Here is a 17,451-nt window from a genome sequence, read left to right as displayed (position 1 = left end):
GTGGCACCAGAGATCTCTCCTAGAGCCCTTGGGGAGCTGATTTTCCACCCCGTGGGACAGGGAGCAGAGCGGGGATGGTAGGGTACACCTCAACGGCTTTGGGGTGCTGTGTCTGCCTTGTGCCCCACCGTCGTGGGGAACCCACGCCCCTAATTTCGTGCCCCGGGTCTCAGTTCCAAAGCCCTCAGTTCCAGGACGCGGGCTGTAGCCCAGATCAGTGGCGCGGGAATGGCGCCTTTTGAATCCCGCTCCCCTGCCTGGGCGCCTGGTTCCTGCTCACTCCGGGAGGGCCTCCGCCTGGGTCTCAGTTCCAAAGCCCTCAGTTCCAGGACGCGGGCTGTAGCCCATATCAGTGGCGCGGGAATGGCGCCTTTTGAATCCCGCTCCCCTGCCTGGGCACCTTGTTCCTGCTCACTCAGGGAGGGCCTCCGCCGTCTCCCCGCAAGCCTAGGTCGCAGGCGCAGGGCCCTGGGCAGCTGCAATCCGAGCGCCGCTTTCGCGCAAGCTTACCGGGCGGCCGGGGCTGTGTGCTGGTGCTGGTCTCCTCCTGGTGGGCGGGGCTCTCTTTAATGGCGCCTGGAGCTCACCTCCGCGGCGGATCCTGCAGGGTTCGCCTCAGCTCCCGTTCACGGGGTGTGGTGGCTGAAATAGTTCCTTTCCACTCACAGTCCCGCTTGCTGCATCCGTTTTTCTTGTTGGGCGTTTTTGTTTGTTTTCCCTTGTCTCTGCCGGTCGGAGAGTGCCGCCTCTGTGGGCGGGGGAGGGGAGCAGGGTTCTGCGCTTCCCTCCCTTCTCGTCCTCTTTTATGGCAACTTTCTTCTTCGGGCAGTTTGCTGGAGTCGTCCGTTTATCTTCCGTGTCCCAGTTCTCACTGGGACCTGCCGCTTTTCCTCCCTATTAACTTTTTTTAATGGGAGATCTTACTCACAGCGTCTCCTCGCCGCCATGTTGCTCCGCCCCCTCTCCAACTCAGTTCTTGATCACATTTACCCTCTATTCCATGACTTTTGTCTTTGAGTATTCTTACTTCTAGATCTTTCTCTCAAGCCTCTCCTATATTAGAAAATTCTTCTTTATTATTGTGTTTCTCTTTTATTTATTTATTTTTAAAGATTTATTTATTTATACAAGCACTGGGTACAGTCAGAAGCGTGGGAGGGTGAGAGAATTCACCAGAGCCAGAGCAGGGAACAGAACAGGCAGACCAACGAAATACACTGCTGAGGGGAGCAGTGGGTGGCAGGAGAGGTCTGCGCGCCATGTGGGACCCTCGCCTGGCGGCCGGGGATTGAACCAGCACTGCAGAGGCTGTGGGCAGCTTCGCAACCCAGCGCTCAACCGCTGCACCACCGGGGAGGCCCGTGTTTCTCTTATAAGGCATAGTTTGTGCTCGTGGCCTCCATTGATACCTACAATTCACTCATTGCACTGCAGCTGCCCTTGTCATGCTAACCAAACAATGTGGACCAGGTCAGATATGGAAACCCAAATGCTGACACCAATGTTTGTCCCTCCAGTCATTTACCCTCTCTGAAGCTTTCACACTACTGGCCATTTCTTTTTCTAGGGTTTCTCTAACATTATTTTCACCTGGTTCATAACCTGCTAATTTTTTGTTGGTTTTATGTGTTTCTTTTTTCTCATCTCACCCTATAATATTGATGTACTCTAAAGTTCTGTCCTTGACCAACTTTTTATCTTATCTTCTTTCCTGGGTAGATTTACCCATTCTCTTGGCTTCACCACTATGCTAATGTAATTCACATCAATATCTTTAACCTAGATGTTTTTTGTAAAGGCCAAATTTCTGTTGGACGTCTCTTTAGATGTACTTCAAATGTCTGTAGCTCCATCAACATATCTAAAACTAAGTAAAATACCTGAGTCATCTCAGCTTCTCCTTTTTCTTTAGCCTTTCTTCCTTCTACTTTTCTCCTCATGCCATTTCCAACCTCATGCTATTAGAGGATGAGTATTATTAGTTTTTTTTTTTCATTACTCTTTAAATATTTGTCTCTTACCTTTATATTTGTCTTTTTGCTCCTTTCCTTAGGACCTTCTCCTCTCTGCCTAGTCTACTACAGTATCATCTTGATTATCTTCCTTCCTCCAATGGAGCCTTTCCAAGCTACTCTTGTCATGCCTCACATTTTTCTAAAATGTGAAAGGCTGATATAATTCCCAGTGCATCTTCTGTGATTCCTCGATGCTGGTATCAAGTCCAGATTTCCTAGAAAAGAATATCCTGTTATCCTGACCTAGGTTCTGTCTCACTTTCTTGTTTATACAGAGGTATGCAAGGAGTGAAAACATGATAACATGATTTTGAAGTATATTTAAGGAATTTTGCTCTACTCTGAAATTTAGTGAGAAAAATGACTTTCAAAGAGGAGCTAATATATTAAAAGTCTAACAATTATCAAAGTATGTTTATTGAGAAGATGTTCTATTTAGCAAGACAAATGGAGAGAAAGGTCAAATTTGGAAAATGTGAGGATACAAGAAGCAGAATGTGAAACGAAAAGATAGGGGTGGGTTTCCAAACTGGAATTCTGCTCTTCATAATTATTTAAAAAACGCTATTGCTCCTGTAGTAAGTATAAAGATAGATAATACCACTTTAAATAATTCCATTTCTAAAATATTCCCAGTTGTCACTCTTAATTCCATGTAGGCAATTATCTATTTTATCTATTTTATCTGCTTTTATCTATTTTAATCTTTATTTATAACCAGTGGAGTTAACCCCTGTTAAGTGTAGCTTTGTAACTCCAACGCCAGGCTTGCTTAGTTCCACCCCACTAGAGGCCCAGAAGGTCCACATGGAAATGGGATTATCTTTCTGTTATTAAATTTTTATTAGGTAAATTATCTACTAAAGATTTTATATAATAAATATTGCTTGTTATCTCCAGATTTATTGTTGAATTTGGGCCAACCTGAAAAATTTTAGTTACTTCTTCAAAGATAGCTGTAGAGGAAATTTCAAAATTGCCTTAATTTTGAAATAATAGTCCTATTGTACAGTTAAGTATTTCTTTATAATCTCTCTGTTGATTTTTAGGACCATACAAAATTAATTATAAATTCATATCAATGGCTTTGTATTTATAAATCACTCTAAAGAGCCAAAAGAGGTAATTTTATGCTAAAATTTTAACATTAATAAAACAAAAATGACAAAATATTGACATTAATTGGATAGGTTGAGGAAGAAGACATAACTGGTATTCACTGTGCTTACTATTCTTTGTACATTTATTTATGACAAATTTCACATGAGTTCTTGTAAGTTACATGATAATAGCATTGTGTTACTCTAAGGACTGTTGTATAGAGACCTATGAGTCACTATTAACCATAAATCCCAAGTGATGAGGTGGATATATTGTCCATTCTAGACCAACACCATTTTCTGTAAAATATTAAGTAAAAATAAAAAGATTTGATGGTTTTCATAGTTAATGTTTCCTATATATTCTGAAATAATAATTATTTTTATATCCACAGGACTTTTCAACATGGCATGGCTGAGTCCAGTTCCAATTCCTTAAAAACATTTTTCAAACAGCCATTACATTGGCTTTCTTGCATATCACATTTCTATCCTTCTTTACTCAGGTGAGAACTTCTAAATGCTATACTATCTATAATTCTGATTCCTTTTAAGGTTAAATATAAGCTTTAATCCATGGAGGTAAATGCATCTTATAAAAAGAAGCTACAATGTTTTATAATATGGAAATTAAAAATGCAAGTTATTTTTTTTTCTGAGCGTAAGAATCCAAGATAAAGGCCTGACTTATAGATTTAGTGATATAATGGAAAAATGTGGATTTTTTGAAATTTCGGGCTTTTTTCCTATTTATTTTTCTCTAGATCTATTTCAGGTAATTGTCTGGCCATTTTAAAATTCATCCACCTTGATCTATAAACTGGGGATTTGATAATTCTCCAACGTAGTATTAAATTAAGACAGCGAAACAGGACAATTCATCTAACTCAGAGTCTTTAGTAAAAGTTGAGACAGGAGTAACTATTAAAATTATGAACAGGATCTTTTACTTTTATTTTTTAATTAACAGCATTTAAATATAAAAAATCATTTAAAGCATAAAATATACTTCCAGAGTAATCTGGTGACATTTTGTGGCATTATGTAGAATGTCAGTTTGATTCTTTGCTGAATATATCATTGGAACGTTAACTTTCCTTGATATCTGAATAAATATATCATACATAGCTGCAGGAGATATTGTTAATCTCCATACATTCATGATTCATCTTGGAAATATGCTCTCAGTGATTTCATCACCCACGTTGACTGATAGTGTCTCTCTCCTGAGGAACAAGAATCTTACGCACAAACAGAAACTGTGAATACCTCATACACAAATTCTCTATTGACAACATACACTGTTTACCTGTTCCCATATAGCTAATGAAGAGTACAAGATCCATGAGCTATAGGCTCTACCTTCAATGAACTCATATATTTGTGTTACTTCACTTACATATAAAACTTTTCCACAGCTCTGATTAATTCCTCATGATTGATTTCAGGAAATGGAATGCCATCAATACTGTGTCATCTCAGTAGCCTGTTACTACACTTGTAAATGTACTCTTAAGTGATTGAGAGTTAAGTAGTTGACTTACTAACACTCATTATGGCAAAAATAGTAAATTAAACAACTGGATCTTTTACAGTGTGAACTCAGCAAACAAGCTGCATCATTTTAATGAGTTACCAAACTTCTAAACATATTTGTTCTCCGTATTATGATCATATTTGCTTTTATCTATTTTAATCTTTATTTATAACCAGTGGAGTTAACCCCTGTTAAGTGTAGCTTTGTAACTCCAACGCCAGGCTTGCTTAGTTCCACCCCACTAGAGGCCCAGAAGGTCCACATGGAAATGGGATTATCTTTCAAATAGTTAATTTCTTTCTTTTATTTAACCTCTTTCTCTTTTTTAAAAAGATTTATTTTATGTGTTTATGCATACAAAAACTGGGGTGCAGGCCAGAGGTACAGGGTGGTGAAATGATTCACCAGAGACAGAGTGGGGAGCAGAACAAGCAGATCTACTGAAATACACTGCTGAGGGAAGCACTAAGTGAGACAGGAGAGGTCTGCTGACCAGGGATAGAATTCAGGCTGCAGTGGCTGGCAATAGCTTGATAGCACTGAGACTTAACCCCTGCTCCACCAAGGAGGCCCTTCTTTCTCCTTTCTATATTTAAAGTGAATGTTAATATAAGAAGACTATATTTCTATTCTATGTAGCAATTTATCTCCACTATTATTCTAACACAAAGATTAGAATGTGGGAGTGACTACTCAGCCCATAATACAATTTAATAAAACTTTCTGAAAACAGTTTAATAGAATGTATCAAAAACCTTAAAAATATTTGTATCCCTTTATCCAGCAAATCCACCTCCAGAAGTCAGTCATAAGGAAGTCAATCTTCATGGAGCTTATGAAAAAGTTTTATATATAAGGATATTCATTAAAGGATTATTTGTGAAAAAAATGGAAATATCTCAGTATTGAATTAGACAAATAAATTATAGATAGCTATATGATAAACTACTGTGAGTTCATTAAAAGGGTTGATTTTGAAACATATTAAATGACAAATAATTATGATCTATAGTTAAGGGGAAACTGCAGGTTATGACTTCATTAAAGCTGGTTCAGTTTTTAGAGTGATAACTGTGAACTAGACATTCCAAGTGCTTCGTGTATATTACCTCTTATAAACCTCAGACCATTCTGTGAGGTAAGTACTTATGTGTTTCTTTCATGGAGAATAAGAAAGTGTTTAGGCAGAAAACCGAAGAGAACAAAGCTGGTGGTCTCTGAAACCGGGTTTGTCCCCTTCCAAAGCTCAAGCTCCAGACAAATCTATACTTCCACCTTTCAAAGGAAAAGCAGTTCAGGGTGATATTGACAGGTATGCATGAAAAATCTATGGCTTCCAGTTATTTATTAGCTGAAGTCTTTTTATATGCTTCAACTTTGCTGAGGCTCTGATATTCTAGTTCTTAATGTTTATCGCCAAGGGAGAGATCTAGTATACAGACTACCCAGACTTGCAGAATAGGACAGCTTCTGTTTCCCAGGGGATATACAGTTATTGGAAGGTGGCATGCAATTGACAAGTCTGAACTATGCCATGCTACTGTAAATGTAGCATTAAAATGTCTAGGAAAGCAAATATCAAAAGGATCTATACTAGCTTTTATTTTTGTATCAAAAAAAGATTGCAAATATGTTTAATACTTATCTGTAGAGTTTTCTGTTTTCCCAATTTCCTACAATATAAATAATTCAATTTTATTAAGATAAAAACATTTTAAAAACAAAAAGAAACCCCATTTTAAAATTGTCCTGTTCATCTATCTTAACCTATACTCTGCTGTATAGATGATTTCTACTTCTGCATCTCTACCTTTATCTCTGTCTCTGTCTATTTTTTTTTTTTTTGGTTACAGATTTATTTATTTATGCATGCAAGAGCTGGGGTACAGGCCAGAGATGCAGGGGAGTGAGAGGATTCACCAGAGACAGAGTGGGGAACAGAACAGGCAGACTGACTGAAATATATTGCTGAGGGGAGAGCTGGTGAGACAGGTGAGGTCTGCTTTGCCATGTGGGTTGCTCCCTGGCCAGCCAGAGGCTGCAGACTGCTCTTAGTGTGGTGCTTATCCCCTTGAGCCACCAGGGAGGCCCTCTCTCTATCTTGCCTTTCCTCCAAAACTGGCTAGGTTGCCAATATTTCTTGAATGCCCTTCAGTATCACTGGGCATCAAATGTCCTTAGCTGATTTTCTCTTTTACTCTTCCATTGTCCTCTACACATGGTATCTTTTCTTTTAGCAGTGTCATTATTCTTAAATAATTCCAGCATAGACTCTTGATCATGGATTCCATATTGAACTGCTTCTTTGCCTGTTCCAAATGTTTTACATGTTCAGTTGATTCCTCCTCCAGTGGTCTCTTAGACCCATTTTTTCTCTCCAATCCACTGCAACAAACTTAGTCCATTCTTACTATTATTTGACATCTTTAAAATACTGTTTTCTTTGTAGCATTCTCCAGCTCAATAACCTGCAATAGCTTCTTCTCAACCATATGGTCTTTCCTGGCTTATTTCCTGAATCACTCAGTTTTTTCTGCTTGAGGCCTCAGTCTCTTCACTTGTCTTTAAGATAGAGTTATTGCAAACTTTTACCTTTTATTTATTTCTCATTCTAAACTTAGGGCCTTTATTTATGTAGTGTTCTCCCCTGGAATGCATTTGGTTATCTCCTTTGCCTTTCTAAATTCTTCGTGCAAGGTACAGTATGAACTCTCCTACACAGAGTGCCATACATTCTGACAATTATTCTCTAACAGGTCCTATAATCTACTTAGGATGACATGATCCACGCAATTTGTGATACAACATGCTCAGAACAGTGATGTAGTCAGAGGACTCCAGGGCAGCAATAAAAGCAACTTCAATGTAGCATTTACAATTATCACACATAGCAATGGAAATTCCTAGACCACCATCATATGACCTTAAAAATCTTTGCCTTTACGTCATTTGCCTTGTGTACACATATATACTGCTTCTGTGAGTCTTTCACTGGGAAATTTTCCTTCAAACCTCCATTCCTCCTCTGTGTAACTAAAATGAAAATTTCAGAGAAATACATGGGTTGGTTCATGGCAAGCTAATAATATATTTGGTATTTCTTTTTTGTTAATGGAAGACTGTGAAGAATCTACTGAAGTGTTTAATATTTTGAAATATCTTAGTAATTTATTCATCTATCTGCTTACCTATACCTTATCTACATTGATTTAAGTCAGCCTTTAATAGCATTAAATATATTAATAAAATAAGGTGAGCTGGAATTAGAAGCAGGTATGTAAATTAAAAGTAGGTGAAATGGAAGAAACAGAGCAAAGAAGAGGACATGAAATTAGGACAAAATAAAAGTTAAAAATACATAAATAGTAATATGGACCACAAATTTGTCTAGAGAAAAATATGAAATATATTAATAGGTAAAAACAGAATCTCCATGTTCTCCTAGAACACCTGGAATAAAATTTAGAAGAGTTTGCTTTGGGGAAAATGAATATATTTTCAAAGCAGTAAGATGTAATTTATTCATTATTCCTAGCAGTAATATAGGCCAACAACATGAGTTGATTTGGAAAGGGTAATCAGTTTCATACATAGATTACAGTAAGGCATGTAGAGAGTTTATTAATCTCAAGGTTAATACTTTAACACCATACTGTGCTTTCTTTTAAGAAATAATAACTGTCAATTATAGTATGTTGCATTATAATACTTTTATTATTTTTCAAATTTCATCTTCTTGTGGTTCTTTAAATATTTCCAAATATTTTAAAAATCTTCCTTAGCTAAGTAGGCTCTAACTGTACACTGAATCCAAGTAGTATAATCAGGGTGAATAAATAGTCCATTCATTTTATACAGCTTTTTTTTTTTTATAATGGCAACATGATGTTTTGATTTGTGGCTAGTCCATTTTGAACTGTTGATTTTTTTTCTACTATGCTTTTGTTTTTATTATACTTTAGTCAATGCAATTCTGTTTTGGATTTGTGTACATCTTTCCCCTCCCTACATGCATTATCAATATCAGAACATGATTCAATCATTTGTTAACTCTCATCCATTCTTCAATTATTTATTTAATTTTTTTTTTCTTTTCCCCCCACCGCCATCCCATTACATCTTTGGTCTTTTCTCCTTCCCTCTTCTCTTAAACTTAGAAACCTGTTAGTTTATTAATTTTAAAAGTATTTTGCTTCATCAACTTGTGCTGTGTTAATGCCCAGTATTTGTCATTCTGACTTGCTTTACTACACATAATTTCCTTGAACTTCCATTTTAATATAAATACAACCCTTCACCTTTCCTTATAACTGAGTAGTATTCCACTGTGTGTATATACACCACATCTTCTTGATCCAGTCATCTGTCATTAGGGATGTAGGTTGTTTCCATTTCCTAGCTAATATAAATAATGTTACAATAAACACTGTAAAGCATACAATTTTTTGAGCTGATGGTTTTGATTTTTGGATAAATGTCTCAAAGTGATATTCCTGGATCAAATGGTGTTTCCATTTTTAATTTACTAAGGTAAACCCAGATTGCTGTCAAAATGGCTGCACCAGTTTTCCACCAGTTTCCTCTTTCTCTGCATCTTCTGTAGTGCCTATTATTTGGGGTCTTTTTAATGCATGTTCTTTTCATGAGTGTAAGATGATATCTCATTATGGTTTTGGCATGCATCTCTTATTAAAAGTGATGAACATTTTTCCATGTGTCTATTGGCCTTCTGGATATTCTCTTTGGTGAACTGTCTGTACGAAACTGCTGTTCATTTATTAATTGGGGTGTTTGGCTTTTTATTGCTAAATTGTATATGTATATATTTTTAATATATCCTGGATACTAACCTGTTTCTGGTTGCATAATGTGCAAATATTTTCTCCCATACAATGGAATGCCTTTCTAGTGTACTTAAATTTTCTTTCACTAGGAAAAAAATGTTTTAATTTTAGGTAATCCCAATTGTTTACTTTTTGTTTTTATTTCTCTTGCCACAGGGGTCAAGTCTCCAAAAACATTTTTATCATTGATGTCATGAAATGTATCACCAATGTTTTCTTCTATATATTTTATTGTTGCAGGTCTTATATCTAAGTTTTTAATCCATTTAGAATTTATTTTTGAACATGGGGTTTGTGCAACTTCATTCTTTTACATGTGAACAACCTGTTTTCTTAGCACCCTTTGTTAAAGTTACACTCCTTTCCCCATTATGTGGTTGTGGCTCCACTATCATGAATTAAGTACATATATATATATCATATGCATGATATATATATATATATATATATATATATATACATGGATTTATTCCTGGGATTTCAATTCTGTTTCATTGATCCATGTGTCTTTTTGTATGCACATACCATATTGTTTCAATTACTGCTGATTTATAGTATAGATTAATGTCAGGTACACGATGCTGCCATTTTTCTCAGAATTGCTTTTGCTGTCGGAAGTTTTTTTTTTTTTAAAGATTTATTTATTTATTTTACACAAGAACTGGGGTACAGGCCAGATGCGCAGGAGGGTGACAGGATTCACCAGAGGCAGAGTGGGGAACAGAACAGGCAGGCTGACGAAATACACTGCTGAGGGGAGCAGCGGGCGAGACAGGAGAGGTCTGCTCACCATGTGGGACCCTTCCCGGCAGGTGGGGATTGAACCGGCGCTGCAGAGGCTGCGGACAGCTTCACAGCGCTGAGCTCAACTGCCTGCACCACGAGGGGAGACCCACTGTCAGAAGTCTTATATGCTTCATATGCATTTTAATATTTTTTGGTTCAATTTCTTTTAAGAACTACTATTGAAATTTTAATGGGGATAGTGTTAAATTTATATATTGATTTTGGTAGAATAGTCATTTTGACTACATTCATTCTCCCCATCCATTAGCATGGAGTGTCTTTCCATCTCCTTATGTCATCATCTAAAACCTTTAATAAAGTCTTTTAGTTGTTATTTTATAAGTCCTGCACCTCATTGGTTAAGTTGTATCTCTACTTTTAATCTCTCTTAGGACCACAGACTCATGTATTCATGTAGTCCATGAATATATTCATACATAAATAATTTCTTGAGGTTTATACCTAGAGATCACAAAGATACCTCAAACTAACATGATCAAAATTGAACATAGGATAGTATAACCCCCTCTAAATGATCCTCTTCTATTTTTCCTTTTATCTGCTAATGGTAACTCTATCCAATTTTGCAAACTAGAGACACAGGAGTTAGTCTACACACTTCCTTCTTCCTCCCAACCAAATCCAATCCATTACTAAGTCTCATTAATTTTATCTTATAATATTTGGTATCCATATCACCAACTTCAGCTTAGTAAAAACCTCTATCATCACTCTCCTAACCAGTAGAAGACCAACTAACTTTCTTCCCATATGTTGACTCCCATTTTTGACATTATCCAAACTGTAGCTAGAGAGTTCTCAACCTCAAATTTGTTTTCTTTTTTGGATTTTTTTTTTTATTGATGCATCGTTGACATACATCATTATTTGAGTTTAGTGTGTATAACATATGACCAAATCTACTTTTAAAAGTAATTTTTATTACTTTTGACTTAAAAATGAATTCTCTGTTGTCCTTAAAAATACGCACAAAAAAATTAGCATGGCCTATAAAACCTACATACTTGTGGCTAACTCACTTCTGCAAACTCTCCTGATATCACATTACATGTGATTCTGCTCTCCACATATTACCCTTTTTTATTTTTCCTTGCTGTATTATGCTCCATTCTGTCACAGGATCTTTGCACATACTTTCCTCTTTCTGTGAAATGTCTTCTTCCTTCTTTATCTAATTAATGAAAACTTACCTCCATATATCAGCTCCAATGTGACTGCTTTAGAAAGCTTGTAATAAACCCCACTTAGTACTACATATTCTATACTTAGTACTACATATTCTTAGTACTACATATTCTAATAGCATCTTTTGCTTTTTTCATTGATTTTTGCATAGTTGTAATTTAATCTTTATTTGTATCATCATTTAAGCTATATATGTATCATGCACTAAATTCTATAGAAAAGCAACTGTTTGGTTGTTGTTTTGCTTACTATTTTGGCTCCTTGGATTTGCACATAGAAATCAGCCAACAAACATTAGTTGAGTGATTGAATGAGCTTGAAGTAGTGTTATATCAGATATTACCATATTAAATGATACATTTTGCTTTTTTCAAATATTTGATCTGCATGGTAAAAGTAAAAGCTCAAGCATGGGAATTATGGTCTTGTTAAGATGGTAGCTTCTAGTATATTTAGAAGAGAACATCTGGGGAGAAGGACGAAAAGTGTTTTGATTTCCCATCTGCAACCACTGACAGGTTGCTCCACAGGGCTGAGGAAAAGAACTGAGAGAGTTTATACTCTGATGAGGTGCCAAGCCTTGACATGGAGCCAACAGACAAGGGAGAAGTAATGAGAGCTCTTTAACACCAAAGCACTTCAGTGACTGTTCCAGAGTGTGGATGGACAAGCAGCTGGATCTTTGAAAAGATTTTCAGAGACAAATTCCTATGCCTGTAGAGCAATTCTAAAAAGAAGGGAAAATGTCAAATGAACTATCTTTAGTTTTCTATTATGATTTAAAGATATATATATATATATATATATATATATATATATATATATATATAGGAAAATAGCAATGGAGCTAGCAAAGAGATAATAGAAGACAACTATAGGATTTCAAATAAGACAGATATGGTTTGTAGACTTGTATAATTTAGTGATTTTGGAGAGTTAATTCACTTTTGTGATCTACACTTTTCCTATAGAAGAGACAGTTTTGGTGACAAGCTAAGACAGAAATACAATACAACCTTATTGATTTACTGAAAATATCATGAAATAGTATTGTCTCCTTCTCCCTTGAAACATCTTCCCTTAACTTCTGAAATACTTTTATAGACGAATCATGAGGATTGAGTGAACTAATGTATCTACATGATATATCAGTAGTTATGAAGCAATCATTCAGTACTGCTGTGTTCCTTAAGAGCTGTTTTAGAAAGTGGAAGATTTTATCAATTATTTAAACATGTTAAAAGACCTACCACAAGTGTGATAACATGGAAAGAATATTGAACTATTTGGTCTATTTGGTCTCTGGACTTATCAAACTTGTGATGGCAAGGGAGATCTATATTGAACTCCCTGTAACAAGGTATTTATTATCTGGTAGACAGGTACTGATAATAGTTAAAGGATCCAGAGAGATAACTTCTGTTCTTCAAAAGGGATGGCTGAGCAATTGAGTGATTAAGGCTGAGTCCAGTGACTCAGGTATTTAATTGGCAGAATTCAGAGAGTTCAAAACTGATGGCTAAAATATAGTGTTATTTTAAAAATTAAAATTAGGTTTTTTATTATTTTAGAAATGGGGTATGCTAACTTGTGTAACATTAAAATTTAGACTTAGGGCTATGAATTTTAGGTACTAATACCTTTGGGTAATTTGGGAGGAATAGGGTAATTCCAAGTGAAAAAAAATTAAATTGCTAAGATCTGGAAAAAATACAGGTCCTCATAGGTTGAATGCTTACCTCTAAACTGTACAGTGGATAATGTGGATACAACCACTCTGAAAAAATAAGACTTTCAGAATGTCATTCTACCTTAGTGGACAAAGGTATTAAAAATCAAGACAAATCATATATGTAAAGGTACTGGTAAACCTGGTCTGATTTCTGCTTATTGATTCATCTTTAATTATGAAGATCATGGAAACTTTATATATTTTTAAATTAAAATATATTCAAGAAATTTAATGCAATTGTGTATAATTTATAAACTCTTGGTAAAATGATGAAGAAAATTTTTTTTGCTTTTTCTCAGCTATTAAATAATCTTTTTAATGAAAGAAGACTAAATTGCTCTAAATATTTGCCTTTATTTGCTTTCCTGGAAAGATTTGGAAGCATTAGTTTTGGAGAGCTGAAAGTAATGGAGTAACTTAGGGACTTATCCTCTGCATTATTTTCCCCACTTTTAGGGCTTTTACTATCAGTAATTTCTCTTTAGTTATGCCTTTGTCTTTGTTTCTGAATCATGTAACTTATGCTTTCATGTTTTCCGGTATAAATTTGGCCTACTAATCCATGACAGGAACCATCTGATCGAAATCAGTCCCCAGATACCTCGAATAACATGACTCTAATTTGAGAATCAGTTTTGAGACCACAAACTTGATTTTGGGTCAAAAACATGGTACCCTCAATCAGAAGGTTGAACCAAACATCCTCATTGCTGGAAAATACAGTGGACTCACCAAATATCAACCAGGTTAAATGGAAGCAGGCATAGAGTGGTGGAATGAGCATAGGTTTTGAAATCAGAAAGACCTCTGCACAGAGCTCAATTGTCATATTTATTAGCTAAATTACCTTTGGCTAGTTTGTCAATATTCCTGAAATAAAGATTAAGTGAAATTAAAACTAAGTGTCCTAATTTACTAAATAGTAAGTGTACTAAGAAACTAGGCATTTTATCTTTTAAGGACATGGTACCATACAATGGTTGCTGGTTCAAAATAAATATCAAATCTTATAAGACAGTGTTGCAGCACTATTGGGTATTCCCAGCTAGTGCTTTGCAGAGTTTATTCCAGTATTCTACTAATCTAACACCTTCTGCATGATAAATATATAGTGGGCTCCATGAATTCCATGGTCACATGGCTTGAGCAATGAGACTGCTCACATTGCAGTTTGAATCTATTCCAGAGCCTCCTCTTGCCCTGTGCATCACTCAAAACCACAGTTGGAAGTCAGACTGGTGTGCACTGACACCATTGTTTTTTAACTTTCTATTGCAGTAAAAGTACATATTAAAAAAAAAATTGCAGAATTTAGAAGTGAAGTACTTGATGAGTTTTCATAAAGTAAACACACCCTAATAGAGGTAAGATTTTGCATGATGATTCTAAAAACTAATGATAATTTCATAAACCAAAAATGCTTCAACCCTGTTGTTGTATGACTCCCGAGTACCTGGATTTTAGAAATTCTTTAGACCAATTCAATCCAACCATAAATTTGTTCCCTCTCCCAATACAAAATATCTAATAAGTTCAGGTGGATTTATAAATTTTAGTTCTCTTCTTTATATTATAGTGAAATTCTACATATATAAATAAATAATATCTCTTTCTGTCATTTTTTGTGAGGATAATCTCACTTTCACAGCTCCGCCAGCTCAGTGGATGAGGGAACATATGCTTCTCCATATGCCCATCACAGACTCCTCAATGCATTCATTACTCAGAGCTTGGTGATTGAGGAATGTTTGTAATATTTTATTTTTTCTCACAGTGAGTCATTCTACTGTACATTTCAAAATCTGTGATAAGTTGAAAGATCCAAGAATTGAGGTATGTTTCAACAAACAGCTTCCCATCTGGTAAAAGGGAGGTTTTATTTATAACCAGGTATTCAAATACAGTAGTATGAAATGACATTCAAATTATTTTGTTTTATTACATGTTTCAAGGACTGAACAAAAACACTAACCTCCTCCAATCCATTCTCCACAATTTCAGCCAGATCAGAAAACACCTCTATCTGTAAGTCTCCAGCAGTTCCAAATTCCCCAAGTTGGCTAATGAGGCTTCTGCCTCCTTCAGACTTTCTTTCAAATATCCCCCCTTTTTCCTGCACTCCATCATTCTGGGCCTTTCTCAATTCATTCACTGTATCCATAAATCAGCACTCAATTCATGCAGAACATATAGGTAGGATTAAGATAAGTAAAGGATTATGAGGAGTTCCTTGCATGGGTGGTAGCCCAGGTAGACTTGTGTGGACACAAAGGCACAGAGGCAGGACAGATGATACCAGCTAGAACTATCCCTGCTACCTGTGCTCCAGGAAGCACTGCCTGTCACAGTGGTTCTCAAATCATCATGTTAGGAGATCAGAATCTCTTGGAGATAGCTTGTTAAAACACAGATTTCTGGGTCTCAGCCCTAGAAATTTTGATGAAATGAAGCCCTGTGTTGTATTTTTACTAGCTTCTCAGGTGATCTTGATGCTGTTGGGTTAGGGCCCAAACTTTGAAAACCTCTGATCCAGATTGTATTGATAACTCGATGGTTTACCACTCAGTAAATTCCATCTGGACATGATGCTACAAGTGGTCTCTCTCTCAGCAATGTCTTTTTGTTCTGCCTTTTTCAAAAACTTTGAAGCATATGGGTCTTCCATTCATTCCTTTACATTGCTCAGTGACACCTTTCTTTTCCAGTGCTACCCTGTTCCTACAATTCTGAATTCTACACCACATCAAGCTTGGTCACTTACTGACTTTTTTTCTTGTTGTATTTATAAAACTGTTTCAGATGTTATGATCTTTAGCCAATCCAAACTTTGAGATTTTGGAAGGAAAACTGAATAATGTTATCAGTTCCAGTTCCTACTTTACTTATCTCCTGTTGATTTATTGGTAAATTTAAGTGGTGATGTGAGAGATCTGATTTTGATTTTTCTCTTCAACCCTGATAGTTTCCCAAGTAGAAGATTATTTGCCTTGGAATTATTTCTCTTTGATGAAATGATGACCCAAGTAGGTAGCAGTGTGACTGTTAGGGTGGTTCTGATAATTGCATGTTGATTTAAGGCTCTACATATATTGAATAATTAGATTACTGTTGACCCTTGACAGAAGCTTTCAATTCCTTTAGTTTTATCAGCAATCATAGTGGCAAATTACAAAGTAGCCAAAACCCATTGTAACTTCCTTACATGAATAATAAAAGGTGTTAATAGCACATAGTAGGCACTCATATATTTGCTGAATGAACACATAAATTCATTCAAAATAAATGCACAAATGATTTTTATTTGCTGCATGAAACTAAAACAGACATAGCTCTGTGAAATACAGGCATGGTTATTTTGTATCAGTTTTAAATTTGGCAGGCTACCAAATGTTAATTTACTTTTAGCTAGTTGAGATTAAATGTAATTCCTTCCCTACGCAACCTTAAAGTAAGCAAGCATGAAAGCATTTTCAGAGTAATCTGAGAGGAATTGACATTTAAAGGAGTTAACATTACATCTGTACTTTAAGGCTATTAATTTCATAGATAAATTAACTTCATTACTCCATCTTTATCTTGCATTTTGAAAGGACTCCATCAGCTGGACGAATGACACCGGAGGGTCAATTGAAACTGCTCTTATCCCAGCCAGGTTGTAATTGGAAACTGCTTCTGGAAACCCTGCTGCATCATGATGCTCTTTTACTGAGGATCTTGCTGAAGAGCTCAAGTGAGTATTTGAAGTTATAAAAATGTCCTTAAAAAGCCCAGTCATTGCTTGAGTTGAAAAAAAATTTTTTTTTCACTTGAATGTTGATAGAAGGCTGTAAACCAACTGCAGTGCACTAACAATCCATGGGGTTAGCAGCAGAGAAAATACTGAATTACTTCATAAACCTACTGGAAATGACTTTTTTTTTCAGGAACTCAGAATGAGGAAAAACAATATTTTTAAAGATTTATTTTATTTATTTATGCATACAAGAACCGGGTGTAGGCCAGAGGTATGGGGTGGGTGGGAGGAGTTGTGAGAAGTTTTACCACAAACAGAGTGGGGAGCAGAACCGGTGAATCCATTGAAATACACTGCTGAGGGGAGCAGCGGCTGGGACAAGAGAGGTCTGCTGTGCCATGTGGGTTAACTCCCTGCTTGGGAATCCAACTAGTGCTGCAGGGGCTACTCATAGCTTCATAGTGCTGAGACTTAACCCCTTGTGCTACCAGAGAGGCC

General features: G+C 36.2%; 1 protein-coding gene across 13 annotated transcripts in view; it reads left to right on the top strand.

Annotated features, from left to right (window-relative positions):
* The window catches only part of KIAA0825 (KIAA0825 ortholog), a 388,655-nt gene that overhangs the window by 141,718 nt on the left and 229,486 nt on the right, over positions 1 to 17,451 (top strand). For 12 of the 13 annotated variants that reach the window (XM_054688516.1, XM_054688514.1, XM_054688515.1 and 9 more), the window contains 2 exons: positions 3,511 to 3,621; positions 16,811 to 16,950. In XM_054688516.1, the coding sequence (XP_054544491.1) occupies positions 3,511 to 3,621; positions 16,811 to 16,950 (251 nt within the window). The remainder of the gene's footprint in view (positions 1 to 3,510; positions 3,622 to 16,810; positions 16,951 to 17,451) is intronic. The other variant, XM_054688522.1, reaches the window with a different exon arrangement.

Source organism: Talpa occidentalis, unplaced genomic scaffold (genome assembly GCF_014898055.3).
Source record: "Talpa occidentalis isolate TD23 unplaced genomic scaffold, MPIMG_talOcc4v2.1 talOcc4.6, whole genome shotgun sequence".
NCBI lineage: Eukaryota > Metazoa > Chordata > Mammalia > Eulipotyphla > Talpidae > Talpa > Talpa occidentalis.
Note: the sequence above shows the minus strand (reverse complement) of the source record. Positions and strands in the feature narration are given on the sequence as shown.